Source organism: Aedes albopictus, chromosome 2 (assembly GCF_035046485.1).
Source record: "Aedes albopictus strain Foshan chromosome 2, AalbF5, whole genome shotgun sequence".
In the NCBI taxonomy this organism is placed as follows: domain Eukaryota; kingdom Metazoa; phylum Arthropoda; class Insecta; order Diptera; family Culicidae; genus Aedes; species Aedes albopictus.
The window spans coordinates 120,619,443-120,647,352 of NC_085137.1; the positions used below are offsets into that span (position 1 = coordinate 120,619,443).

The 27,910-nt window shown below is 39.0% G+C and overlaps 4 protein-coding genes across 9 annotated transcripts; 3 read left to right on the top strand and 1 right to left on the bottom strand.

The window, feature by feature from the left end:
• Window positions 1-9,482: 9,482 nt before the first annotated feature.
• On the top strand, window positions 9,483-15,215 carry LOC115255169 (TBC1 domain family member 19). Of its 6 annotated transcripts, XM_062850294.1 has the most exons (8): window positions 9,501-9,708; window positions 9,793-9,962; window positions 10,025-10,279; window positions 11,665-12,086; window positions 12,159-12,414; window positions 12,513-12,650; window positions 12,732-13,066; window positions 13,246-15,214. In XM_062850294.1, the coding sequence occupies exons 2-8, from the start codon at window positions 9,927-9,929 to the stop codon at window positions 13,499-13,501; spliced, it is 1,698 nt and encodes a 565-aa protein (XP_062706278.1). In that variant the 5' UTR covers window positions 9,501-9,708; window positions 9,793-9,926; the 3' UTR covers window positions 13,502-15,214. The 6 variants fall into 6 exon arrangements, with proteins under 6 accessions (XP_062706274.1, XP_062706277.1, XP_062706273.1 ...); XM_062850290.1 differs by having other exon boundaries at window positions 9,483-9,611; window positions 11,665-12,414; window positions 13,246-15,215; XM_062850293.1 differs by having other exon boundaries at window positions 9,485-9,611; window positions 9,839-9,962; window positions 11,665-12,414; window positions 13,246-15,215.
• A 3,952-nt stretch (window positions 15,216-19,167) lies between these two features.
• LOC109419950 (large ribosomal subunit protein bL28m) lies at window positions 19,168-20,505 on the bottom strand. Its single transcript, XM_029853070.2, has 3 exons — window positions 20,346-20,505; window positions 20,049-20,190; window positions 19,168-19,985 (listed from the first exon to the last, which is right to left on the bottom strand). The coding sequence occupies exons 1-3, from the start codon at window positions 20,364-20,366 to the stop codon at window positions 19,297-19,299; spliced, it is 852 nt and encodes a 283-aa protein (XP_029708930.1). The 5' UTR covers window positions 20,367-20,505; the 3' UTR covers window positions 19,168-19,296.
• Window positions 20,506-20,606: 101 nt separating this feature from the next.
• Window positions 20,607-21,386, top strand: LOC109417504 (inosine triphosphate pyrophosphatase). Its single transcript, XM_029853069.2, has 2 exons — window positions 20,607-20,940; window positions 20,999-21,386. The coding sequence occupies exons 1-2, from the start codon at window positions 20,703-20,705 to the stop codon at window positions 21,325-21,327; spliced, it is 567 nt and encodes a 188-aa protein (XP_029708929.2). The 5' UTR covers window positions 20,607-20,702; the 3' UTR covers window positions 21,328-21,386.
• Window positions 21,387-25,605: 4,219 nt separating this feature from the next.
• LOC109419949 (mannose-P-dolichol utilization defect 1 protein homolog) lies at window positions 25,606-27,053 on the top strand. The gene is made up of 3 exons (XM_019694235.3): window positions 25,606-25,765; window positions 25,830-25,941; window positions 26,028-27,053. The coding sequence occupies exons 2-3, from the start codon at window positions 25,854-25,856 to the stop codon at window positions 26,711-26,713; spliced, it is 774 nt and encodes a 257-aa protein (XP_019549780.3). The 5' UTR covers window positions 25,606-25,765; window positions 25,830-25,853; the 3' UTR covers window positions 26,714-27,053.
• Window positions 27,054-27,910: the final 857 nt, after the last annotated feature.

Consider the following 27,910-nt stretch of genomic DNA (forward strand, 5'->3'; position numbering starts at 1 on the left):
CCGACAACGATTTTCACGTCACGCGGCGAGCAATCATCGTATGTTTGCTCTAACTGCGCGTAGAACGCTTCTTTCTCGTCATCGGGTCTCCCTTCGTGTGGGCAGTGGACGTTGATGATGCTGTAGTTGAAGAAACGGCCCTTAACTCTCAACATGCACATCCTTGCGTTGATCGGCTGCCACCCGATCACACGTTGTCGCATCTTGCCCAACACTATAAATCCTGTTCCCAGTTCATTGGTGGTGCCACAGCTTTGGTAGAAGGTAGCCGCTCGATGCCCGCTTTTCCACACTTTCTGTCCAGTCCAACAAAGTTCCTGCAACGCCACGATGTTGAAGTTGCGGGGATGTAGTTCGTCGTAGATTATCCTGTCACATCCTGCGAAACCTAGTGACTTGCAATTCCATGTTCCAAGTTTCCAATCGTAGTCCTTATTTCGTCGCGTGGGTCTTTGCCGATTGTATCGAGTCGTATTTTCTCCTATGTTATTCGCAATGGGGATTTTTACGGGTGGCTTATTGGGCCTACGCCAACACTCCTGTATCGCCGGAGGGCCATCGTGCCAGTTCTGTTTAACGTCCCAACCAACACTTGGACGACCACGCTGATGGGGCTACCACCTTGGATCTAGCTGGGCGTGGTGCAGCGTTTCTTACTCAGCCGCTGGATGCCAGAACAGACGCTGTTTGAGCCGCACCTCCTTGGTGAACAGACGCTCGAATCGTACCTCCTCAATCTAGCTGAAGTCAGAAGGACAACAGTGCCCAGGCTGCACTACCAGCTAAGCACACAACTCTTAGCTGGCGGTCTTTGTCATCGCTTGACCCGTGGAAGCATGAGGTAGGAACTTGTGAGGACCAGAGCTATATTGGATGCTCTCCTTATCGACTCACCGTTTTGCAGCCCAACTTAAATTGTATAAAGCTTAATTTATTGAGGTTTGCGTAACAAATTCGCAACTGCCTGTAGATATTGGAAAATATCTGAAGGAGCTTGAAGATATATTTTAATCGTAGTTCCTAAAACTCCCACAAAGTATGATTGATCAATTGGAACTCCTGGTGGATTAACTAGATGACTTCTGGAAGAATTTTAAAATATTTTTCTGACTATCTCTGAAACGTTTTTAGAACAACTCATAAATGATTCTAAACAATGTTTGAAAGAATTTTCAACTCTCTCTTTTTGCTATAGTTGCTTCTGATCTCCACAAATTTTGACGAACTCCAAGGAAACTATTTTTGATGGGCATAATGCAATAGTTTTAGAACACGATTGCCAACTTATTAATATATTCTGATTGTCAATTACTCGTTTCAAGAGTGACACTATTGACAACCAAAACTATTGATTTACAACATTTTTTATAATAATTTTGAAAATAGTCCATCTGTAACAATATTTGTTCATATACTTTTGGGGTCTCCAGTTAGCCTAGTGGTTAAGGCGGTTCGCTTCCCGTTCCGGTAGGGAAAATTGTCTCGACTCCCTAGGCATAGTGTATCATTGTACTTGCCTCAAAATATACAAATTCATGCAATGGCAGGCAAAGAAAGCCCATCAATTAATAACTGTGGAAGTGCTCAAAGAACATTAAGTTGAAGCGAGGCAGGCCAAGTCCCACTGGGGACGTAGAGCCATAAAGCCAAAAGAAGACTGTGGTAAAAACGCCGTTTTGACCTAGAATAATCGTTCAAATTTGTTGTGGAGAAAAGAATCAAAATATTCTGAAGGAATTAAAATTAAATTTATGTGGGCATTTTTTAAATTTTCAAGTGTAACTGGCAGTATTATTTGAAGTCAATTCTTTTGAAACTCTGAAAAAGTTTCTGACTGAAATCCTATAAACATATCTAACATTTTTGCTAGCAATTTCTATGAAAGGAGAAATTGCTGGAGAGAAGAATCTAGCGAAATTCCTGAAAAATACAGACGAAGGTTTTCGTGCGCAATAACTGAAGCGTGAAGGGTTTCATGGAGGATTTGCTCAAAATCGTTAGCTGCAATTTTTTTTAAGTTTCTGACAATATTTAAGAAATATTGCTCAGGAACTACTCGGAAGATTATCTGCTGGAACGGCCATGCTTAACTTTTATAAAAATATAGTGTAATTCTTGTTGTTTTTCTTGCTAAATTCCTTCAGCAACTCATAATCAAAATTTACATCAAATTATGCAGAAAATTCTTCAAAAGTATCACCAGGATCAGAAAATCATATCGTGCTTCCGTCATAAATGCTGGTGCAATGTTGTCCTTAAATGTCATTATAGTTGGAACTAGAAATTTCCAAAAAAAGTTGCGCTTCTACGAATTTTTAGAATTCTGAAATCATGTTTAGTTTAGTCGATTTGTTAAAGTTTATTGAACCTGGAATTAATTTCAAATACCTGGAAAAATCCTGGAAATATCAGGGAATTTCATTTTCATAATTGAGTAGACACCCTGTCGGTAAGAAGCTAAACAATGAGTAATTCAAGTGGTACGGAATAATAGAGGCGCAAAAAATGCCAATACCGCGATTGCGCGTGTGAAAACGCGAGGAGCCAAACCCGTTACGCTAGGAAGTGAAACGCTCATGTAGTTAGACGAAACAAATAGCATGGGAATCTTTAGCCGACGGAGATGAGAAAGCCGAAAATGCTACGATGGCTGTGAAAAGTTGTTTGATATCTCCCCAGCTTCCCTCCCCATTTCATATTGTTTCATTTTCCCATACAAAAATCATGAAAAACAGGTTTTGCCCCCGTTGTTGGTAGAAGTGCGACTCGGTTGCGTGTTGTGTACTTTTGCCCAGTGTTGGTAAAAACTCAAAATCTCAAATCTCATGCTTGAGTTGTTTCACGCGCGATTTTTGACTCGCCAAACTCACCGCCGAAAAAATCATGCATGAGTTGACTCGCGATTTCACTCATTGCGTTATTTCTTGGTGTCCTTCTTATTTACATCGAAGTTTTTAGGATTATATGATAGAGCAAAAGCAAACCTATCGTACAACAACATTGGTTGTCGTTCAAATTGATTTGGATTTGTTTTACAAGCGAACGAGATTTCGGCGCCTGACTCGTGAGAGCGAAATTTTGCGTGAAAATCTCGCGCGCGAGTAAATGATTCAGAATCACGCGCGAGTTTGCTCACGCAGGAGCGGTTCATGAGTGTGCTTTGAGTGTGATTTTACCAACACTGGAGGCTTCTTACAAAACGACGTACAAGAAAATACTCATGACAGGAAATTGAATGAAAAAATGAGAGGCATTCAGCTGACTATGAATGTGGCGATGCACGAATGAAAAAAAATGAGAATGTCAGTTTTCATTTTGTATCTTCGATTTTTTTTCTCTCTGCTTACAAAATGTCTAAATTCAAAAAATCGACCAGAAGATTCACTGGCATCATTTTTTTTTTTAAATTTGCATTTATAAATTAAAGAACATCTTCAGAAATGGAATCTCATTGAATCGGTCAGCATTTCTTTAAACAAACCGAGAACAAACCAATTCAAGCAGAACACATAAAAATTTATGACGTTTGTTTCTTGGTTTGTTTAAAGAAATGCTGCATACTAAGTAGTAACTGCACTATAAATTCCACTAGATTCCAAGCCTGGGCGTCAAAGGAATCTGCTAGGAATGCCGCCAGGTTCCTCTGATCTCTATAAGTTTTTTGGAATCATTGAATTCAGATTGCAATTATGAATTCCTTCAGGTATCGTGAAAAATCTCTTCTTATTCACAAATAATATCGTCTGCCGGTTCAACGAAAGCTTCCTGAGCAGAGGTAATAACAATCTAAACTTCATTTCAGATCTATTCCTTTCTTATTTAAAGCTGAAATAGCCATGAGCTGAAAATCTCCTTACTAAAGCTAATAATAATACTAATAAAACGTGATACTGGTTTAAGGACAAACGTCATGAAATCCCGCTTCAACAGTGCAGCAGAACTTCAGACGCACAAATCTCAAGAAAAGCTTCAAACAACTATGAATTCTATTATTTTGTTCTAGCTTACTTGTAATAAGCTTGAAATAAGAAGATCAGGTGCGCTGCTGGTTATTTGTTTACGAAGAGTTTTGTGCGCTCTAACAAATTTTCCCCTAAAGGGACACAAATTTGAAAACAATATCTAGAAATTGTTCTGCGAGCAGATGAGCAACAGCAAAATTTGATATTCCAAGATCGCGCTTATAGCTCACTGCTACAAGTTAGATCTTGCAAGAGCTAAATATGATATGATGATAATATTTCAGGAGTGGAGCGGACCTGGTGTGATGGTTAGAACATTTGACTATCACGCCGAGGATCGAGATCGCCGAGATCGAATCCCAACTCCCGACAAATTCGCAAAATGTGAGTTCTTCCTTCGGAAGGGAAGTAAAGCGTGGGTCCCGAGATGAACTAGCCTAGGGCTAAAAATCTCGTTAAAACAGATAAAAAAAAAAAAATATTTCAGTAGTATATTTTTGATTTTGTATGTATCACTTTTCGATTTCAGGACATAACTTTTGGGCTTTCAGGAGATTCCTTCAAAAATGTCTTGAGCTTCGCTTGAGATTACTTTATGAATCCGCCAAAAGTAAAAAAAACTCTCAATTGCCTCTCAAGTATCTACTAAAAACGGCACCAGGAATTTTGTAATTCTCAGGTATAGCAAGCAATGTCTCTATACATTTCTCAAGAATATTCTTCTTCTTTCTTCTTTATGTCTCGACGTCCCCACTGGGACTTGACCTGCCTCGCTTCAACTTAGTGTTCTTTGAGCAATTCCACAGTTATAAATTGAAGGGCTTTCTTTGCCTGCCATTGCATGAATTTGTATATTGTGAGGCAAGTACAATTATACGCTATTCCCAGGGAGTCGAGAAAATTTTCCCGACCGGAACGGGAATCTAACCCGCCGTCTCCGAATTGGTGATCCATAGCCTTAACCACTAGGCTAACTGGAGACTCATTCTGAAGAATATCATTGAATAATAATTTATGTTAGCCGAAATTCGAAACTATCTTCAATATCAATTTTACAGGTAAAATAAAATGCCCTGGTAATTCCAGATTTTCCAGGGGTTTCCAGGTAGTAGACACCCTCCAGTTAGCCTAGTGGTTAAGGCTATGGATTAGGCTGCGGCTTATTTTTCAAAAGTTGTTGAAACCTGGAATTCGTAAGCTCTTTTGGATTCAAATGACACAAAAAGAGAAACCTCTGAGTTTAAGTCAAAAATATTGAGATTTAGAGGTCGCGCAATCGCTTCAAATTTGAATTTTTGAGTAATAAAAAGGTGTTTTCACTTCAAGTGCCATAACTTTCTCAATTTTCAACCGATTGTCAATCTTTTTTTTATGAATTTCTCACAAATTAAATTTCGAATAAACCCGTAGAACATATTTTTTTTTCCAGAGTCACGCAAAATATAAGTTTTTGAAGATTTAATTAATTTTTTTCTTCTTTTTACAAAAAAGTTCAACTTCAGAGTCCTATAACTTCTTAACCGTTTGACCAATTTCAAATTTTTTTAGCTTGCTTTTGTAGATATTTTTGTTGCCTATCTTTGTCCCAAACAAATTTTTTATCAAAGTAGTCATTTTTATAATACTTTTTACCAAAAACTGCCAAAACATACCTTAAAACTTGATTTTTTCATGCAAAATTGAAGTTTTTAACGATTATTTGCAATTTTTTACACCCAACCAAATACTTAGCATCATATTAGGGATATGGAACACATTGGAGGATATTTTTTTTTCAAATTTTTTTTCCTCGCATTTCGAACATGAAAATATTGTTTGATTCAGAACACTACAAAAACTGAAGTTTAAGGCTTCCATATGATTATTGAGAATAAATTTTTCACTTTCAGCCCGAAATTAAGCATGAAAACAATTAAAATTTTGCCAAAAATCTGATTTTTCCAATAAAATACGTGTTTTCGGACGGTTTTTGGTATTTGTCTATTTTGAAACGATTTTTTAAAGGTATAGTTTATTCACAGCATTCTTACGCAACAAAAATATCTACTAAAATAAGCTAAAAATTTAAAATTGGTCAAACGGTTAAAAAGTTATAGGACTCTGAAGTTGAAAATTTTTGTAAAAAGAAGAAAAAAAATAATTAAATCTTCAAAAACTCATATTTTGCGTGACTTTGGAAAAAAAAATGATGCTCTACGAGTTTATTCGAAATTTAATTTGTGAGAAATTCATAAAAAATATTGAAAATCGGTTGAAAATTGAGAAAGTCATGGCACTTGAAGTGAAAACACCTTTTTATTACTCGAAAATTCAACTTTGAAGCGATTGCGCGACCTCTAAATCTCAATATTTTTGACTTAAACTCAGAGGTTTCTCTTTTTGTGTCATTTGAATCCAAAAGAGCTTACGAATTCCAGGTTTCAACAACTTTTGAAGAATAAGCCGCAGCCTACTATGGATCGCCAATCCGGAGACGGCGGGTTCGATTCCCGTTCCGGTCGGGAAAATTTTCTCGACTCCCTGGGCATAGTGAATCATTGTATTTACCTCACAATATACTAATTCATGCAATGGCAGGCAAAGAAAGCCCTCCAATTAATAACTGTGGAAGTGCTCAAAGAACACTAAGTTGGAGAGAGGCAGGCCAAGTTCCAGTGGGAACGTAAAGCCATACAGAAGAAGAAGAAGAACACCCTATGAACTGCTCCAGAAAGACGCACCGGTTTTGGCCAGTCTAATGGAAATCCTTTTTATAAAAATAATCAATAGTCCTTTGAGAACTACCAATGTGTCAAATGGAAGGTATCAATCTATATTTTGAAAGAAAAATGCAGAAATCAAGCTAATATATGATTTTTGCATTAAAAGTGGCACTGGCCAAAACAGAAGCACTGCATCAGTTTTGGCCATATTCTCATAGTTATTTCTATTTTGGCCAATCACGTGTATTTCTTATGGGAGTGGCCAAAATAGAAGCGACCTGGGCAAAATAGATATATGAGAGCTGATTTTCAAGGAAAAATATGTTTTTCATTATTTTTTTTTAATCAAAATTTATGGTTTTCACAACTGTAATCCTCATAGTATATTTAGGATCTACTCGTAAAAAAACATTTATTTCGATTTGGATCGCAACAGGCTAAATAACGCACTAAAGCCAACACACCTGGACTAACCAAAACTGATGCTTCTACCCTGTGGCCCCGGTATTGCTAATCAACGAATCACCCATCATTGCAACGTTGCTGCTCTACGCAATGGCTAGGCTGGTCGTTATGAGTTAAGCTTTGTCTGTGTTAAATAGTCTCTCCCTATATTTGCGGTTTGGATAAGCGTATTGTTGTTTCCAACCCAAAAAGTCCCCAATAATTGGGTTTTTAAATTTTGAAAAAAGTATCCTTTTTTTGATTTTATACGAAAGAGCACCTTTTTCTGAGCCACTATGTTTTTTTTTAGATTTTTAGAACTTTATTTTGATACCTAAAATCAATTTCAAAGAGATTTTTCGAAATCACCTTTTGACAGCTAGGCAACTGTTTGACAGCTACGCCCAGTACAAATTGCAACGAGGGGTAATTCGACAAACCGCTCCCATACAAACTTCAAATTGATATTTAAATAGGTTCCCGGGCACCAAAATTGATGAAAATTTGGATTTCGGCTCAGTTTGGCATGCAGATTCAGAATATAAAATTATCCTAACACCGCTAAAGAAGCCAATTGGGGTGTACGAATATGCCGTGAATGACGAACCACTCCTGCGTGTTGATTCTGTACGTGACCTCGGAGTTATACTAGACAGCGAAATTACGTACAAAATGCACTATAAGGAAATTCTTCAGAAAGCTTGCCGCCAGCTAGGATTTGTGTCATGCCTCAATGATTGGCCGTACGGAAGATGTTCAACGAAAGTTCGCAATCTTCTTTGGAATGATCCCTTAAATCTGCCACCATATGAAGCAAGATGTCGGCTGATATTTATCGACACATAAGAGCATCGAAGAAAAACTGCTAGGGCAGTATTTGTATTCAAAATCCTGGCCGGTAAAATGGATGCTCCCTACCTTCTAGCGTCGTTTGATATAAATGTGCCGGTCTATATACGCTTCGTTCTAACGACTTCTTTCGTCTGCCTCGTCGTTTTTATAACTACACTGAACGGCGGCTTGCGGTGAAAATTACTATTCTGAGGGTCAATTTAAATACACAACGCCACTAAATTTGTGCAGACTGAGTTTCGTTTCAATTCAACAGAATTATGTTTTCAATGTTACCATGGACTCGATTTTCAATTAAAAAAAGCCTCTGTTGGCAACCGGATTCGAACCAAGAACCTTGACATCACCAGGCTCGCACGCTACCACTCGGCTATCGAACCGGTTGATGTGTGAAAAAACAAAACGCACACTAGAAGCGTTGGTGGGTCGATGATCATGTTTTGCCATGGTTAAATTTAAAAACATTTTCATGCTTGTCATTACTGCAAGCCGCCTTTCAGTGTATGATGTGAAAGAGTCCATTCGCTCAATGATAAATGTTTTTAATGACGCATATCCTAATTTGGACTTCGGAATGAATGTGAATAGTTATAGAAATAGTATTTAAGATTCATTAAGACTAATATTTATTGTCAGATGAATTAACTTCCAAATAAATAAATTGTTTGTGATGACTGCCGCGAATAGTGCCATTTAAGTTTAATGGCTATGAAAATGGTAATAAACATGACAACGAAAGTAAGCACAGATAAGCCAGATCCAGTCCGAGTTTAGCCATAGTTGTATTCCCGGGCGGTCCAGGAACATTTTGTAAAGGAAATTGCTTGACTTCCTTAGGTATAGGGTATCTTTGTGCCTGCCACACGATATACACATGCAAGTTGTTAGTTAAACACCGTGAAATTGCTTATAGAACACTGAGCTGAAAAGCCGGGTTTGATCTAGTGAGGAAGTTACGTCAAAAAGAAATAGAAGAAGGAAGAATTTTTCGAACTATGTATTCATTTTGCTTATCATATATTTTTTCTTCTCCTTTCAGATGCAACACTAGTTGTCAGTTACTCTGTGAATATTATATACAATCAAATACGTAGGCACATAAATACAAACAGTACCACCAAAACTGATAATAACCTAATATTCAAAGGTTTGTCGTTTTAGCTTCAACATAACATTGACACCGATCATTCGAATTAATTTAGAAGTCGACCTTCACAACTTTTATGCAAACCAAACCATTTCGAATTTATTCCACAACAATTTGGCCCTGTCTATAAGGCGACATCCTTTTATTACGTATCACAAACATCGATTTTTTTTTGTAACGATTTTTTGTATGAAAATTACGAAATTTTTGTATGGGCCGTAGCACTCGGTTGTACTTCTCCCTCTTCCAACAAGGGCGTTTCGTTATTTGTGGACGGCGCGTAACCCACACCACGCCTGCACCTTTTTTATATTTTTTCTATGCGACCGTTTCCTCGGTAACCAACGGCTTTTTATTTATGCCCTACCAATAATGATTTATTTCAGTTTGGCCAGTTTACTTTTGTTGGCTTTCCTCGAGGCTCATTAAAATAAAATAGTGCAAAAAACCACGAAACGAAGGAACTGTACTTTTGTGGCAGCAGTCTTGTCCCATTCATTAAGGGTTATATTTTTTTATTATTCAAATTCGTGCAGTGCTCTGATTGGAGGTGAAGTCCGACGCAGCACTAGCTTGAGCTTCCCCTTCTAATTATTGGACTGTAACTATCTCCTTTGTTCTAAATAAAATTCCCCTTATTCAAGCCAATAAAATTTGTGTCCCCAATATATATTACCAAAAATAGTTGATAGGCAGGTACCTATTTATTGCGTGGTTCGTCCGATTCCCAGATAAGAGTATCCTGCCCGTTTTGCAATACAAAGGGTAGAGGAAAAACACGTCGTGCAACCGAGCAACCTGAAGACCACGATCAGGACGATGCCGGAGTGGGCGGAAGCCAAGAGGGAAAGCAGGGTGAATTGATTGATGGTCGTTATGAGTTGATTCACGTTTAAATAATATCAGTGATTTCGTAGCTCGCGATCGAACCAGCCACAGTAGCAGCACTGGAGGTGGCACTAGAAGCCGAACAGGACACCGAGCCAGGCAGTTCAGCATCAACCAGCGAATCTTCGTCACCATCCAAGAACCAACCCGGTGGTCAGACCAACGGAAACCTGCAGCTGCATATGGAGGAACTAAAGGATGCCAGCATTCATCACACGGCCTTGAAGCTGTCTGAGGACATCAAAGCTATGAAAATCTATGGCAGTTTATATAAGATGGTGCAGGTGAGGCTCAAATTTGCAGATTGTGTAATAATTTTGCGTTGTTGAACTTATTGTTTCCAACACCGGTAGAATAGGTTAGCAGTAGTTTTAGTTATCCTTAGGGAATATCCATTTCACGCTTTTAGGTGGGAAGGGAGAGAGAACGTGGCCATCCTTATAAGAAAGTTTAACCGAAAATAAGTTAGAATTGACTTTGTAAAACATTTCATTTGTGCACGATGACTAATTCTTACTAGGTACCTAAGTAGTTTGTAGAATGATTCCGCATATTGGAACACACCTTCTAATGATAAAACAACCTTTTCGTTATGTTATTACTATTAGAGTTAGATACGAACGATGATTTTGCAGGTCACCCCATTGCACTGTTGCTTTTGTCATACAGATGTGCATAGGCAATACCCGAGACGGCAATATCTACCTGTAATAAGTAAATCGATATTAACTTGTTGAAGCGGTTCGGTGTTACCAGGGAATTTAGAAACAACAGTTATTTAAGCCATTGGCAGCAATAACAATCGCATCGTCGATAATATATTTCATGATGACGATTTATTGTTGAGTAGAAAAGCATTAAATGCATTCTGTTTTTGCAAAGTTCTTCTTGTATTCATTGGTAGTTACAATATACCGAGGCATCTAGCTTTATAACTAAATCAGCAGTGTAGGGAAAGGTTAATGTAGTTGATACAATTTTCAGTCAGCTCTCTCAATTCTCCTCACTACTGTAGTCAGGATTTGTGATTTTCATATTAACCTTTGTGGTTGTAGCTACTACTAATAGTAGTGGGTGAAGAAAAATTGTAGCTCCTTCCTAGCACAAGTACGCTAGAATGTAAATTTCAAGTACTGAGTTATGGGTCCAAATCCCACCATAACGCGTTTTTTCACAAATTATTTTCCAAATTTGCCAATTTTCCAAGTACGTTTACGTAAGCAAATCTGGTATGTGCCAGTAAAGAAAAAATGAACATATTGTTAATTTATGAAAAAAAATATGATTGCGCTTGTTTGCTTATGATATGTAGTATGATAAGCTTCGTAGGCCAAGGCAAATTGACAAGAATTTAACAGAGTAGAAGAAGGTTTATACGACATCAATTATTATTAGGCATTTTAAAACCTAATAACCTAATGAAGCAGAGATTTAAATAGTCTGGAATGGAAAATTTACTGCACATATCGTACTTAGATCGATTCTTTCAAAGTTTTGTTAATTTCCATATTCTATAACCTCCAAATAATCCATTGAAGTTATTTGCAGTAGGAACCAGCGTAGGTAATCGACTAAAGTAGGTAGTATGTAGCTTTTCCTCTTGTTTGCACCGCCCAAAAAAAACACGACCATTTGAAGTGAGCCAAACCCATTCAATATGACCTTTCAGAAGCTCGCGTGCTCACCTGAAGTAGACAAGGACGATATGAAGCACACCCTCGAGGCGGCCATCAAAGCGAACGGTCTGGAAACCGAAATTCGCAATGTTATCTATCATTTGATCAGAAATTCGCTCAAAGTAGAACCCAAACCCACGGTTCCGTCCAGTGACCCGTTGTACTACCTACGCCGGGCGGGCATTCAATGGGAACGACGGGTACGGAAATCACTCAACTCCATGTGCTCGGAATCGAAAGCACAACTGCAAGGACAGATGCGTTCCGCAACGGATCGAGAAGAAATACTCACCAAGTGGGACGAACTAAGCAACTACCAGATTGATCTGACCAACTATCGACCGGTGTACGCTCCGAAAGATTTGCTTGATGTGCTTCTTTCCCTGAAAGGCCCCGTCAAACAGGACGAAACAGAGTACAGAAAATATTTCCGCTTCTCGCAACAACAGATTGCCAGCAAACTTAAACTTATCAAATCGTTTTTCAGTTTTCTCCCGAAATGGGAATTTTCACACATTTCGCTACCGGTGAAGAATCTCTTCGAGTTGCGAGTGCATTTTTCCGAACTGCTGCGCAACGATAATAACGGAGGAGGTGCGACTGATTGGGCTGTCACGTGTCAGAAGATCTTGAAGACGCGCCACGCCCCTTTATGTCAGCAGGCACTGAAGAAGGGCATCACGCCACCTCCGCTACGGGGACATCTGTGGGCCTACGTGCTAGGCAGTCAGGTGGAAGCGCATGTAAGCGTCATTATACGGTTGATTGATCCTTAGGATCGTCGTTGAGGTAGGTTGGTGGGGTTTTCATTGCTACTAACATGGGTGATGTTTCATTGTAGCACACCGAGCATTGGGACAATTTGAAGCAATCGGTACTGACGACAGAGTCCATTGTAGATAAGCTCGTTTTCAAGGATGTCCAATTGACTGCGACCAACGATGACCGGTATTTTGTATTCGAAGATGTCTTGTACCAGGTAATGAATCATTCTAATTTTAATCATCATGAAATCATATCTATTGGTCAATCACTAAACGCTCAGATATTTTTTTATCAGATTATGTTATGCTTCAGTCGTGATTCCGAAATCAGCCAGATGATTCAAACGGAGTTCACCAATTCGGCCAAAGTGAAACAATACGAGGGTCCGGCTTGCGGCTTTGTACCGTTCCATGGCATTTGCATGTTGGCGGCTCCGTTCTGCTATCTGTACGATAATCCCGTTGCGCTGTACTTTACGTTCCGCGCGTTTTACGTTCGTTATTGCCATCGCCTGACAACGATCAACACCCATCCGCAGGGAATCGTCAGTTTGTGTTTGCTGTTCGAGAAGCTTTTGCAAACACACGAACCCCAACTTTGGTCGCACTTTCGTGAATTACAGATACAACCGTACGTTTTCGAAACAAATGGTACATCATTTCCTGCTTTTGCATAACTCGCAAAGATATTGTTAAAATCACAGAAGTAGAAAAGTCTGCGATCAATTTGAAAACAGGAAATGACATACAATTAATTTTCCTCTCAAAGTAGTTATCCAATTGTCTGAAATATGATTGATTTCATTGCAGCATCCGTGTAGTGTTCAAGTGGTTGATGCGTGCTTTTAGCGGTCACCTACCCCCGGAGCAACTGCTGATTCTGTGGGATCTGATTCTGGGCTACGATAGTCTGGAAATTCTATCTCTGCTGGCGCTGATTATATTGAGCTTCCGTCGAGAAAGCCTGATGCAGGTGGTAACTCTGGAGAACATTGAGGCCATTTTGTCGGATTTGTCCTCGGTCAAGGTGCTGCCGCTGATACAACTCACGTTGTCGCGAGACTGAGTGCTACGGAACTTTTTTATGTTGGAAAATGATTAACGGTCGAAAGTGGCACCTTCTTGACGGAAAGTAGGAAAATCGATTGCGTAATAGATTAGTTTAATAACTTTTTTAGAATTGACTACTTTTCTAAATTTTGCTGTTAGCAACGTAGTATACTAGCAAAAGCGAACTATTTATATTTATAATATACTTTCTCTTCGACTGATTGAATATCTCAATAACCTTTTGGAGACGGAGTTTTCGCCTTTTGATTTAACTCGCGATTTATGCAACCTCGTTGGTCTCGAACACGTTTATAAAGGTCAGTTTTCTCGGTTGGGCTAATGTCTCCAAAGGGTTAAGTAGATTTCAAAACAATTATGTAATCCCTATTTAAATAATAAGCTTTTCGACTAAGCGTTATAGAAATGAAGAACTGTAGAAGAATTTTATTTCGATAAGTTTTCGAGTTATGCCTGGAAGACCTAGCGAGCAATTCGGAAATAGTCCAGGGATTTCTAGAGGAATGTCTCCAGAAATTAATAGGGGAGCACTACTTTAACAATTCCACCGGAAATTGGAAAAGATTTTTACCGAAACTCATTTTGCTTCTGATGGATTACCAAAAAATATGCCTGTAAAATGTTTGTATCGGAATTCCTAGAAATAGTTTTGCTTTTGTTTTAGAAACTTTAAATAATACAATAAAGTAAAATTTTTGGTAGAATTTCTTCAGGAAAAACGATATTTTTCCAGCAAATCATCAGTAATTTACATAACAATTGAAACAAAAAAAATGAAAGGAGTTATGCCAGAACCTCTTTTGCACCTTCCTATGCACAGGAATCTTTTATATTTTTAGGCATTTAGAAAGAGAATCATGAAAATTTTATAGAATGGTCATAGAAAAACCATGAATGAGACGATATGTATCTATACACAATAGACCTCTTCATAAAAAACAAAATTCCTGGAATTCAACCAGTCACCCCTGTAGTGTCTACCTAATGGTTGTGTGCATAGGATGTCTACCTACATGAAATACTATTCATTACAGTACCTAAATGTCTAGGTATGATTCATTATGTCTACCTAAGGTAGTATAAATACGGGTGGTCATTGGACCACATAGCAGAGACTGCACAAGCCTTGGACTGTCAATATCTTTAATACCTATTCTTCTTTTGAAGGATATAAAAACCCCCACATCTGAATTCTAATGCTAAAACAAACTTCTGGTCAAATTTTCAGCTAAATTGGTGAAGTTTTCGAGGTGCCTCAAGTCTAAAACCTTTAACCTTTAAAAAATTCCCATGAAGGCTAGAAGCCATATAAATTATCGCGGCTGCCAGTAAATGAAAGATTTTTCTATTCCTTACAACTTTTGTGAACATTATGTGCTGATCGGAGAATGTTTTGATCATATTTATTCGATTTATAGTCATGCAAGTACCCTAAAAAGTAACATTTTTCAACAGTTTTTGTTCTACGAAATTCAAACGCACAATTTTTATTAAAAGTACCAAATCATTAAATAATTACCCACATTTTTCTGAACAATATTGCCATACATCATTTTCTTATCCGATCTACGAAAAAAATCACAAAAATCGAAAAGTAGAAGCTTTCCTGAGTTTTTTGATATTTGGGGTTGACGCAACTGTTGGCAGACAGAATAATCAAACATAGTAGCTTTGCTTTTTCTTGATGATTGCGATGATTGATCATTGATTCAAGTGGCACAAGCAAATATTGCTTTAACAAAAGTGACGTATAACGTGTCACAGTAGAATGTGAGGGTTGGCTCAGATGGTAAGGCCACAGATAACAGATGTTTATGCTAGTACAAATTTTTCGCAGAGTCTTGTGTAAATGTTCAAAACGATATACGTTGGCTCACTACCGCCATCTACTCAACTTATTGCGACATTACATCGAACTTGAATGCAAGAATAGTTCAAAGTTCCAGTTGCATTCAAGATCGAATACAATCTTGAGTGTAAAATTGCGTAGTGCATGCAATCTTGAAAGCGATCACTGACTATCGATCACTGCGCCATCTCTAAATGATTGCCACATGAGTCTCAGCTGCTCGTTACATACAAAATGGCAGTTGAGCATTTTTACACACATTGCCAATATAAGCATAAACGTCTGTTATCTGTGGTAAGGCTATGGACTGGCAAACCAAAGGTTCAGAGTTTGAGTATGGTAATTTATATCGTATTTTTTATCATCATGCTGAAAAGATAAACCTGCACTTAAAGCGCAAAATAAACGAATCAATTCGTACATTACGACCATATTGGAACTTTGCATGTCCCCAACATTGATACTACCTACTTTGATTACTAAGCAAAGAGAATTTCAATCATAATACACAAAAGGGTTTTGTAACATTAGCATTATCGAATACTACTACGTAAAGCTTTTTAGTTATCCGCATATGCACATATTAGTAAATTCTACTTTCATTTCTAAAGGCAATATAAACTTTTTCGCCATTACAAGGTGGCACAATCTTTGTTTGCAAACTGAGACTTTTTTCTTGTCTAACTCCAGGGTTTCCACTGTTTAAAAAAAATCATGTAAACTCACATCATATATTGCATTTGACGAATGCTTGCATGAATACATAAAATTTCCCCCGAGGTTGATAGCAAATGTTTAAAACAAGTGATTAGTCCGGTCGAACTATCAGATCAAAAATGTAGGAATCGTAAATTAGCCTTCGAAGTTTATAAACTAACTTGTTGAGACGTAATTACATTCACCGAATTGCTAGAAACATAGAATATCCTAGTTATAACTATGGTGGCATTTATATGATGTTTGTTTATAAATTATATATTCAAACTTTAGTGTTGAAACGCAGAATTAGGACCACTATTTAATACCGGTTCCTAATTCTGCGCACCTAAGAAGAACAAGAAGATTAAGAAAAGAAGAAGAAAACTCAATTGTTTTTTGCCGATTCTGATTCCTCGAAGACAGCAGTGCAGGATGCGCATGGAGAAGCAGACATTCTCTTTATTATTTATGTCGCAAAATGCTTCAGCTCATGAGGCAACTTTTCAGCAGCTAACGGACACAGATTTCAGGCAATTTTCAGTACTTGCAACATCATTTTATTTTTTTACAAAATCATGGTCGTTGATTTGAGAAATTTTTCTTCACAAACTTTTTCATTACTATTGAAACAATATTCAAAAAATATATTTGGAGCTAATATTGAACTAGCGTCCGTGATTTTGTAGTATATTCGAGAAAGTGTGCCGAATTAGGGACTGCGCAGAATTAGGGCTGGTCACGGTACTATTCATCAGTAGGAGTTTTTGAAAGTACCTACCTTCTCATCTTGTTGGCTACAAAGTAACTTTGCTTCAGCGCCGAGCTTATACATCATCAACGTCAGTCTTGGGCAAAATTCCTCCAGTTTCGCAGAACGTGTAAGGTTCCAGGTTTTCTCCAATCGCGCGGAGCCAGCGCGCAGAAACAGAGTCGCCGTGCTCTACCTCGTTTCCTGCTGAATATTGTTTCGCTATTATTTCTTCCAATATTCGCACTACGTGTTCAGCCCACTGAAGTCTGTCGTATTTTATTCGTTTCCTTTTACGCACTTGATACAACTCGTGATTCATAGTTTTGGCGCCACACTGCATTTTCTTGCTTCCCACCGACAATTGCCGCAGCACTTTGCGCTCAGAAACTCCGGAAGCTTTTGGGTCTATTTCCTTTAACGGCTATGGCTCGTGACCGTAGAGGGCTGCCGAAAAAATCTGCGTCTTATACAGAGCGAATTCTGTTTGCCTTTGTAAGTACCAGGACCTAAGCTGGTTACGCAATCCGTAAAAAAGCCATATTCGCTACTGCAATACACCTTTTCACTTCACGGGAAACGTCATTGTCACATGTCTTCCAAGATAAACGAAATCTTCTGAACTTCCATCGCATCTCCTACATTCACTTCTTTAGCACTATAACATCACTAGGCTTGCCTCTGTTTCTGCTTGCAATCATGTACTTTGTCTTGGTTGAGTTAATCGTCACGTCAACCATCACTACCTTTTTCTTCAGAGGAGCACTCCACTTACGATGAGTTCAATATAGTCCGCAAAGCCCAGGCTTGCTGTTTAACATCGCCTTAGAAGGTATAATTGGCCTTCTAAAGTGAGGTTAAGTTTTGTGAAATCCCATTTCGTATTTTAGTGATTGAGTCGCTCCAGATAAAATTTAATGTGGGGTCGGGGTAGAAAAATTAATTTTATCGATAAATTTACCAAAAAAATGATGATTAAACTGATGGGGAACTGGTATTTCCCTTTCAAACTTCTTAATTTTCACGACATAACCTCTACTTTCAATCGCCACGAGAGCGGGGATCAACACGAGTGCAATGATGTTCACGAAGTTCGTTCAGCTACTTGGTTTTGCTGATGATATTGATATTATAGCTCGTAAATTTGAGACGATGGCGGAAACGTAAATCCGACTAAAGAGTGAAGCCAGGCGAATCGGATTAGTCATTAATGTGTCGAAGACAAATTACATGATGGCAAAAGGCTCCAGGGAGGAATCACCGCGCCCGCCCCGTTAATTTGATGATAACGAAGTGATTTAAGAATACGTCTACTTGGGCTTACTAGTGACCCCTGACAACGACACCAGCAGAGTAATTCAGAGACGCATTGTGGCAGGAAATCGAGCTTACTTTGGACTACGCAGAACTCTACGATCGAACAAAGTTCGCCGTCACACGAAGTTAACTATCTACAAAACGCTGATTAGACCGGTAGTCCTCTATAGGCACGAAGCATGGACCCTACGTGAAGAGGACCAACGGCGCCCTTGGAGTTTTCGAACAGAAGGTGTTGCGTACCATCTACGGCGGAGTGCAGATGGAAGACGGGACTTGGAGGAAGCGAAGGAACCACGAGCTGTATCAGCTGCTGAGAGAACCAACCATCGTCCACACCGCGAAAATCGGGAGGCTACGGTGGACAGGTCACGTCATCAGGATGTCGGATAGCAATCCGACTAAAATGGTTCTCGAGAGTCATCCGACCGGTACAAGAAGACGTGGTGCGCAGCGAGCTATGTGGGTCGACCAAGTGGAGGACGATCTGCGGACCCTACGCAGAGTGCGGAACTGGAGGCGACTCCTACGTACAGCAGAGGACACTCAGGCCTTAGTCTGACCGGTAAGGTAAGTAAGGAAACACTCACCTGCAAAAAGTTATGTACCTACATTCATGTGGTACTATCTCAGTTCAGAAACATGCTATCAAATAAAAAAAAGTGGTTAGAGGACTTTTACCTTTTTGTTCATGCCTGAAACTTTACCGAATAGAGTAAAAGCCGCATACGCAAAACATAATTGAGTCTTGGTACATGTTCGTCAAATTGAAATAAAGTGTATGAATATTTTCCGAAGGCACATTAGCTACTCGTTAAGAAACTGCACTGCCCTGGCTGTACAATGTACAGTGTAGTACATACATGGCGAAAAACATGAGGATAAATTTAAATGTCTATCACCAGCTCAACGGACGCAACAGGGTTTAAATTTATAATGCTTGTAGAAAATATCAAATAAATAATCCTACGCTATAAATATATTGAACTTCCAATAATATCGTCCGCTTTCTTTCACTTCTACCGAAATAATCGCTTTTCGCCAAACGGGGTTTGTACTCTCATTTTAGGTTTCAACGAGCAAGTCTCTATATGCCTTCTCTCCATGATTCGGAGAGTAGTTTTTGACTATCAAACAATAGAATTTAGAACAGAATTTGTTTCGGCTACTTACTGACTTCCTACCAGTTCTTAGGTTTGAAGCTTAGCTTCGATAGCCAGGAAGACGAGCTGGAGTCTTCCATCGCTTTCAAGTCTTCGGGTGTACCCTGTGCTTCGCTGATGCCGGCCTCCCTGAGCTGCTCAATTAGCTTTTGACGAAAAATCAACTTATGGGGTCGTTTGTCCTCCTTGGATTCAACTTCGTTCTTGATCTTCAGGACGGCTTCCACGTAGGTCAGTCCGTACCAATCGATTTCCTCTGGGGTGTACTGCGACAGATAGCAAGCATATTCCTTTAGGACGGCTTGTTGTTTTTCCGGTTCGGAAGCTAACTTAGGGCATCCTGCCAGCAAATCCACAAGAACCTTCTTCTTCAATTTGATGGCTAGCATCGAGCGCAGATCGCAAGCTGGCGTTTTCAGTAGGTAATGATCGAACCCATGATTGTCGTGGATCTGGTCCAACGTACGATCGGTAACCGTTACCGCCATGTACTCATTCAAAACTTGACTATGTACAACAGAACGTCTCAGCACGGGAACCCAGAAGTGAGGAACTCGACGTTTGTTGGGGTTTCGCTTCTGGAAACCTTTTATAATGGCTTCTCCTCCCCAGATGCCTTGGTGTGCCTCTGGAGGGTCGATCAGTGGCAGTGGTACATTTTGGATTGGCGTTATCAAGCCAGTCACATCTTCCCGTTGGAACATTCCTGTGGGAGAACACCAGAACGATTACACAATACAACAAAACAGGTAAACAAAGGTTAGCATACCATCTTTCGGGACGTAGTGAACAGCTGCTGGTTGCTGGTGCTTCCATTCGTCCCAGAACTTCTTGTAGGCTGCTGGCAGTTGAGCTCCCCAGCCTTTAGCGAACTTTTTCGACTTGCGGAGTCCGTAGAGCAGATTTGCCCCCTTAAATATCGTTTTGTTGATGCGTAGTTAAATTTGCAAAAAAAAAAAGGATGACGAAACATAAAGCAAGTGATTACCGAACAACCTTGACTTTTAGGACATAGATTCAATGATTGAAATGCATGAATTAGGAGCGAAATTTTCGCTTAACTCACCTGTGGAGTGGCGGATGCCATTGATAGTAGTTTTTAAAGTTCGTCAGTTTCTGTAAGTTCAATATATTTAGCAGGTTTTTCTCGAAAAATTGAAGAAAAACAATCACTCGTGTTAAAAATGCTGAAAATGTTGCTGCTGAACTTTGACGGCTTTGACGTTTGTGCATGATATGAGGAGATGGCCTGCCAGAAAGCAAGCGAACGTGGACCACGTTCACGCACGTTTGCTGGTAAGCGACGTGACAATGCCAATGATACATTTTGTGTTTCATAACACAGCTTTTATCCGCGCTTCGGCTTTTCCATCAAAGGAGTTCCAGCCAGACCGTGGTTTCAAATTCACCTTTTTGTGGCAGAATGGCTCGCCCGATATCGTTCGTTACCGGAAACGCGAAAAAACTGGAAGAGGTCCGAGCCATTCTGGGACCGAAGTTTCCACGTGAGTTGCTTCCCGTGAAACTTGACTTGCCAGAACTGCAAGGAGAGATGGATGACATCTGCAGGAAGAAGTGTTTGGAAGCGGCTCGACGTGTAAAGGGACCGGTACTGGTAGAAGACACGTGCTTGTGTTTCAACTCGTTGAAAGGATTACCAGGTAACGTTTAGAATTAACCGTCTAGTGCCCTAATTAGGCTTGTTTTTTTTTTCGGCAGGGCCCTACATCAAATGGTTTCTTGAGAAGCTGGAACCGGAAGGATTGCACAAACTGCTGGACGGTTGGGAAGATAAATCGGCAGAGGCTGTGTGTACTTTTGCTTACGCGCCGGATGAAAACGCGGAAGTGATTTTGTTTCAAGGACGCACTCTAGGTGATATAGTTTATCCGCGAGGCTGCCGAGATTTCGGATGGGATCCCATCTTCCAGCCCAAGGGGTACGATAAGACATACGCCGAACTGCCCAAGGAGAAGAAAAATGAAATCTCACACAGGTTTCGCGCATTGGATAAGCTGAGGGATTACTTCGTGGCAGGCAACCAGTAACGAAATTGAAAGTTTCACAGTTGGAACAATAAACAATTTGTTAGAATTTACAAAAAAAAGCCGTGTTATTTTTGATATAATTTCTTTAATGATTGTTTTCGATAGACAATCGGCAGATCGGGTTACCACGCGCCCCCAAACCCCTCGGTTCTAGACAGAACTGTCTTGCCATTTTGCTGCCAGAAAGAGGAATTATTACGGAATTGTTCAACTTCTATGTAAATGGCGAGTGAACATTCCTGTCTGCTATGAAACCCATAAAAATGCTGTTCTGCTATGAAACCCCTAAAAATGTGTGTTTCCATTCAAAAGTCATGTGATAGTTTTTATGCAATTCAGTATCATAATTTACATTTTATATAGCTAATTTTGCTATCATAATGGCCATTTTTTCCGAACTGGCTCATTATGCAATTGAAATGAGTTGCATAATGAAAAATAGTTGTATAATGTTCATAATGCAATGCAACTCATTTGAGTTGCATTATGAACGAATCGTCACTGTACAACCCATTTGGGTTGCATAATAAACCAGTGTGGAAAAGTTGGCCATGATACCGAAATGAGTTGTAAAAAATGAAATTATGATACTGAATTGCATAATAGTTATTTATGTAACGAGTTGGAAAAAGTTGATTTTTTCAGCACGAGCGTGGTTAAATACATTACATCGAACTTGAATGCAAGAATAGTTCAAAGTTCCAGTTGCATTCAAGATCGAATACAATCTTGAGTGTAAAATTGCGTAGTGCATGCAATCTTGAAAGCGATCACTGACTATCGATCACTGCGCCATCTCTAAATGATTGCCACATGAGTCTCAGCTGCTCGTTACATACAAAATGGCAGTTGAGCATTTTTACACACATTGCCAATATAAGCATAAACGTCTGTTATCTGTGGTAAGGCTATGGACTGGCAAACCAAAGGTTCAGAGTTTGAGTATGGTAATTTATATCGTATTTTTTATCATCATGCTGAAAAGATAAACCTGCACTTAAAGCGCAAAATAAACGAATCAATTCGTACATTACGACCATATTGGAACTTTGCATGTCCCCAACATTGATACTACCTACTTTGATTACTAAGCAAAGAGAATTTCAATCATAATACACAAAAGGGTTTTGTAACATTAGCATTATCGAATACTACTACGTAAAGCTTTTTAGTTATCCGCATATGCACATATTAGTAAATTCTACTTTCATTTCTAAAGGCAATATAAACTTTTTCGCCATTACAAGGTGGCACAATCTTTGTTTGCAAACTGAGACTTTTTTCTTGTCTAACTCCAGGGTTTCCACTGTTTAAAAAAAATCATGTAAACTCACATCATATATTGCATTTGACGAATGCTTGCATGAATACATAAAATTTCCCCCGAGGTTGATAGCAAATGTTTAAAACAAGTGATTAGTCCGGTCGAACTATCAGATCAAAAATGTAGGAATCGTAAATTAGCCTTCGAAGTTTATAAACTAACTTGTTGAGACGTAATTACATTCACCGAATTGCTAGAAACATAGAATATCCTAGTTATAACTATGGTGGCATTTATATGATGTTTGTTTATAAATTATATATTCAAACTTTAGTGTTGAAACGCAGAATTAGGACCACTATTTAATACCGGTTCCTAATTCTGCGCACCTAAGAAGAACAAGAAGATTAAGAAAAGAAGAAGAAAACTCAATTGTTTTTTGCCGATTCTGATTCCTCGAAGACAGCAGTGCAGGATGCGCATGGAGAAGCAGACATTCTCTTTATTATTTATGTCGCAAAATGCTTCAGCTCATGAGGCAACTTTTCAGCAGCTAACGGACACAGATTTCAGGCAATTTTCAGTACTTGCAACATCATTTTATTTTTTTACAAAATCATGGTCGTTGATTTGAGAAATTTTTCTTCACAAACTTTTTCATTACTATTGAAACAATATTCAAAAAATATATTTGGAGCTAATATTGAACTAGCGTCCGTGATTTTGTAGTATATTCGAGAAAGTGTGCCGAATTAATTACTGTACAACCCATTTGGGTTGCATAATAAACCAGTGTGGAAAAGTTGGCCATGATACCGAAATGAGTTGTAAAAAATGAAATTATGATACTGAATTGCATAATAGTTATTTATGTAACGAGTTGGAAAAATTTGATTTTTTCAGCACGAGCGTGGTTAAATACGAAGAGTGCTGAAAAAATCGATTTTTGCAACGAGTTCTGTACCAAATTTTATGCAATGATTTTTTCATAATGCAACTCATTTGACATTATACAACTATTTTTCATTATGCAACTCATTTCAGTTGCGGAGTTGGAGTTAGTTATTGGCACTGGAACTGGACAGCCATTCGTATGCTTCGCATGACCGTATTGTTTTTCAGGCGAATAGAGACACCCTAGCGGTACGCAACATCATCTTTATGTATCTCACACATCTGAACGTGTCCCGCTGAGAGTAACAGTGACGCAAGCGGCTCTCGGTTTGTTTACCACCTTCTCATAGGGGTGTCGCAATTTTCATGACTCTCGATTATGATATCAATTCTATGATTCTAAAAAAAATTTTATTAATTCTAGATTGAGTTTAAATAAGGGCGAAAGTAACATGAGAGAGTTCTCTTCGTCGACTCTCTCTTCTGCAAATTAAAGTGACAAGATGCAAATTAAATCGAACTTTTTTACACTTAGTCGCTAGATTGCATCGCAACCTAGCGATTTATGAACAAAAAGTTCAACCATACTTGCATCTTGTCACTTTAATTTGAAGAAGAGAGAGTCGATGAAGAGAACTCTCTCATGTTACTTTCGCCCTTATTTAAACTCAATCTAGAATTATTTTATTAATTCTAGATTGAGTTTAAATAAGGGCGAAAGTAACATGAGAGAGTTCTCTTCGTCGACTCTCTCTTCTGCAAATTAAAGTGACAAGATGCAAATTAAATCGAACTTTTTTACACTTAGTCGCTAGATTGCATCGCAACCTAGCGATTTATGAACAAAAAGTTCAACCATACTTGCATCTTGTCACTTTAATTTGAAGAAGAGAGAGTCGATGAAGAGAACTCTCTCATGTTACTTTCGCCCTTATTTAAACTCAATCTAGAATTTATTATTTACGAGATGAACCAGCCGAGGGCTGAAAATCTCGATAATAAAGAAAAATAATAATAATAATAATAAATTTATTATTTATTTTATATTTTATTAATTACTATTATAGTCGACATTTAAGTTTTACCACACACCGTGCAAGTCGCGATTTAATTAGAATTTTCAATTTCACGTGAAATTCAGTAATGTTCATATCCTTGGTTCATATTCAAAATGTTGACGCATGTAAAGAATCTTATCTAGATTGAGTTTAAATAAGGGCGAAAGTAACATGAGAGAGTTCTCTTCATCGATTCTCTCTTCTGCAAATTAAAGTGACAAGATGCAAATTCAATCAAACTTTTTTACACTTAGACGCTAGATTGCATCGCAACCTAGCGATTTATGACCAACAAGTGCAACCATACTTGCATCTTGTCACTTTAATTTGAAGAAGAGAGAATCGATGAAGAGAACTCGCTCATGTTACTTTCGCCCTTATTTAAACTCAATCTAGTTATGTTTTACTTGGTTCTTTTATGAGCCTCTGCACGAATCTGGCGTACTGCTCACTCTCACAGAAAACTTGAAAACAGTTCGCACAGTAAAAGTCAAATATGACTTTTACTGTGCGCGCTGTTTTCAAATTTTCTGTAGGAGTGAGCAGGACAGGGCAAATTCGTGCAGAGGCTCATTGCTTTCTAATCGACTGCACAATTAACGATTTTTTATGGCATCTCTAAACTATAGATAGTATAGTAAACATAGATCCGCTAAGATGAATCCATTGTATCCAAACGAACTGTCAAAATCTGTATCCAAACGAGCATGACGTCACGATTTGGACAACATCAATGGAACGCATGACGTCATATTCAATCGTCGCACTTTTGAAAATTACTACTTACTACAGTCTGTTTATAACACAGTCCCGCAAAGAGTGAAACCAAATCTACCTATCGAACTGTCAAATCGGCTACCTATCGAGCACGCCAGCAAAATTATGAAAACAAAGTCTGGCGAAAAAGAAGAACAACAATCAAAAGAAGCCGTCTTTGCATGTCTCTATATATACAGTCTCTACTACTTACACGCTTGAAACATTTTAGTCAGCGGTGTCCGCGGATCTATGTTTACTCTACTATCTATACTCTAAACCCGTTCAAGCTGTCAACGCTTCTCTGACACGTCTGGTCTGCCTGACACGTCTTCTGTCGTCCGTCGCTCAGCTCATCAACATCTTTTCTGCTCTTGCCGGTTCCGTCGACAGCAGCAGGGCAGCAGGATAATTACGGAAAAATAACTTCTTATTGACCTCCCCGGATTTGTGTTATCCTTCAGTGGTAAGCTAATGAAGTTCCAAATAATTCGCTCTCAATAAACTAATTTAATAAACTTACGTTTCAGTCCGTCAACAAGAAACATACAGCCATGAACGATTACGCCAAGCAATTTATGCTGCTGCTGATGAGCGAAAAATGTTACGACAATTACTTCGTAGATTTGGATTTCCTCGATGGTAAGTGGCATCCTATTTTTAGAATGATTGAAGAAGCGTAGGCGATTTCGATAAATATCTAATCAGGTTTCTCCGTTCGTTATCAGTGGATTGCTTCAAAGCGCTCCTCAGCAAAGGCCTGGGAATGGGCATCATTGCCGGATCGGTGTTGGTGAAAGTCCCTCAGATCGCCAAAATCCTAAGAAACAAGTCGGCTAAGGGCATCAACCTGTTCAGCGTCTGTCTGGATCTGTTTGCGATCACGATCCACATGGCGTACAGCTTCGTCAGTGGATTCCCGTTCAGTGCCTGGGGAGATACGTCGTTCCTGGCCCTGCAAACGGCGATGATTGCTTATTTGGTTCTACACTTTGGAGGAGCACCTGTCAAGGCAGTTGCATTCGGCGCTGTCTATTCCGCGGTTACATATGTGCTGATGGGAGGCCTCACGCCGCTGAACTATCTGTTGATTGCCCAAGGATTTAACGTGCCAATTCTACTGCTGGGAAAACTGTCGCAGGCATACACCAATTACAAGAACGGAAGCACCGGTCAGTTGTCCGCTGTGACGTGCTTTATGCTGCTGGCTGGATCATTGGCACGAATCTTCACGTCGATTCAGGAAACCGGCGACCAGATGATGATCATCACCTATGGTTGTTCGTCGTTTGCCAATGCCGTTATTGTGTTGCAGCTGCTGTACTACTGGAACGCAGGCAAGAAATCGTCATCCGGAAAGTCGTCGCCGAAGAAGGCCTCCAAGGCCAAGGCCAAGGCGAAGAAAAGCGACTAAATAACATTCTCAGATGCGGACAACGCGCAGACATCACACTCAAAAGACAGCAAAAATTCCGTTTTAGTAGAAGTACAAAATCGTAAATGCTCCAACTATGTAGGTATTTGAGGGTCCTGGGAGTTCAATTAACTGTTGTGAGATGACTCGATTGTTTCTTCTTTTTGGTTCCACATTTAGGTGTTGGTAACTGCATTTGCTTTTAGTCAGGCCACAGTGAATTTTACTACTTCATAAGTGATGTTGTAGGATTTAGGCAGTAAGCGTGACTAAACTAAGACTAGAGCGTATGTTTTATGCTTAGTTAATTAAATCGTAGTTCATTAAATGAAAACAGTGAGTTTTGAAAGTTTGATATCTAGAAAGAAATGTTGATTGATTGATTTGTCTTTATTAGAGAGACTTTCAGCCCTTGGCTGGTTCGTCTCTTGAAAGAAATGTTTCTCTATAAAGCCTAGGTTTAGTTTTTTCCTTGTTAAAAAATCAAAAGCTTCTTCAGTCATTCTGATATTTTGACGGTAATCCTAGGGCTATTGCGATGTCTTATAAGATCCCCTAGCAAATCGCTATTCGCAAATCTTCCCAACAGAAAAATATCGAATTAAGACACCACCTTGGAATATGCGTCTGGAAATACATACAAACACTCGAGATCACACGGGATGAATGACCCATAAAAGGTTAAAATCTCTGTTAACCCTTCAGCGCGCGCGCTGTTGTAAAAAGTACAACACTACCAAAAAACCTCGCTTTTCATATACAGCGCGAGCGCGGTGCAGTTTCGGTTGCTTGATGGCGCGCGTCCTGGAAGGTTAATAAACAAACAACAACAACTCGAGATCACGGAGATTTTACCAAAACGTATATTTTGAGCACAGCGAACATACAGGGGATAGACAAAATGATCGGGACAGGCAACATTTTCTCTTTTCAAAAAATGTTCAACTAGCTGTAACTTTTCGAAAAGTGCATCGAATATTCTCAAATTTTTACTGTAAGTTCATCAACTAGTTGTGTATCAGTGGTCCAAATTTGGAAAAGATCTGGCTAAGTAAATTGATCTATTTTTAATATGCATTCCATTACTTTCTCCATTTATTGTCGGCTATGTTGTTACTTTCCTTCAAAACACATTAATATATAACTCATTAAGAGGGAATTTAAATGAACTATAATTTGCATCTTGAATTTTGAAAC

Coding starts and splice junctions, on each gene's coding strand:
- LOC115255169 (XM_062850290.1), top strand. CDS start 9,927: ATGCCGGAGTGGGCGGAAGCCAAGAGGGAAAGCAGG. Junction 10,280..11,664: donor GTTTATATAAGATGGTGCAG/GTGAGGCTCAAA, acceptor ATGACCTTTCAG/AAGCTCGCGTGCTCACCTGA. Junction 12,415..12,512: donor GCAGTCAGGTGGAAGCGCAT/GTAAGCGTCATT, acceptor GTTTCATTGTAG/CACACCGAGCATTGGGACAA.
- LOC109419949 (XM_019694235.3), top strand. CDS start 25,854: ATGAACGATTACGCCAAGCAATTTATGCTGCTGCTGATGAGCGAAAAA. Junction 25,942..26,027: donor AGATTTGGATTTCCTCGATG/GTAAGTGGCATC, acceptor GTTCGTTATCAG/TGGATTGCTTCAAAGCGCTC.
- LOC109417504 (XM_029853069.2), top strand. CDS start 20,703: ATGGCTCGCCCGATATCGTTCGTTACCGGAAACGCGAAAAAACTGGAA. Junction 20,941..20,998: donor CTCGTTGAAAGGATTACCAG/GTAACGTTTAGA, acceptor TTTTTTCGGCAG/GGCCCTACATCAAATGGTTT.
- LOC109419950 (XM_029853070.2), bottom strand. CDS start 20,366: ATGGCATCCGCCACTCCACAG. Junction 20,191..20,345: donor TGGCATCCGCCACTCCACAG/GTGAGTTAAGCG, acceptor ACGATATTTAAG/GGGGCAAATCTGCTCTACGG. Junction 19,986..20,048: donor TCACTACGTCCCGAAAGATG/GTATGCTAACCT, acceptor GTTCTCCCACAG/GAATGTTCCAACGGGAAGAT.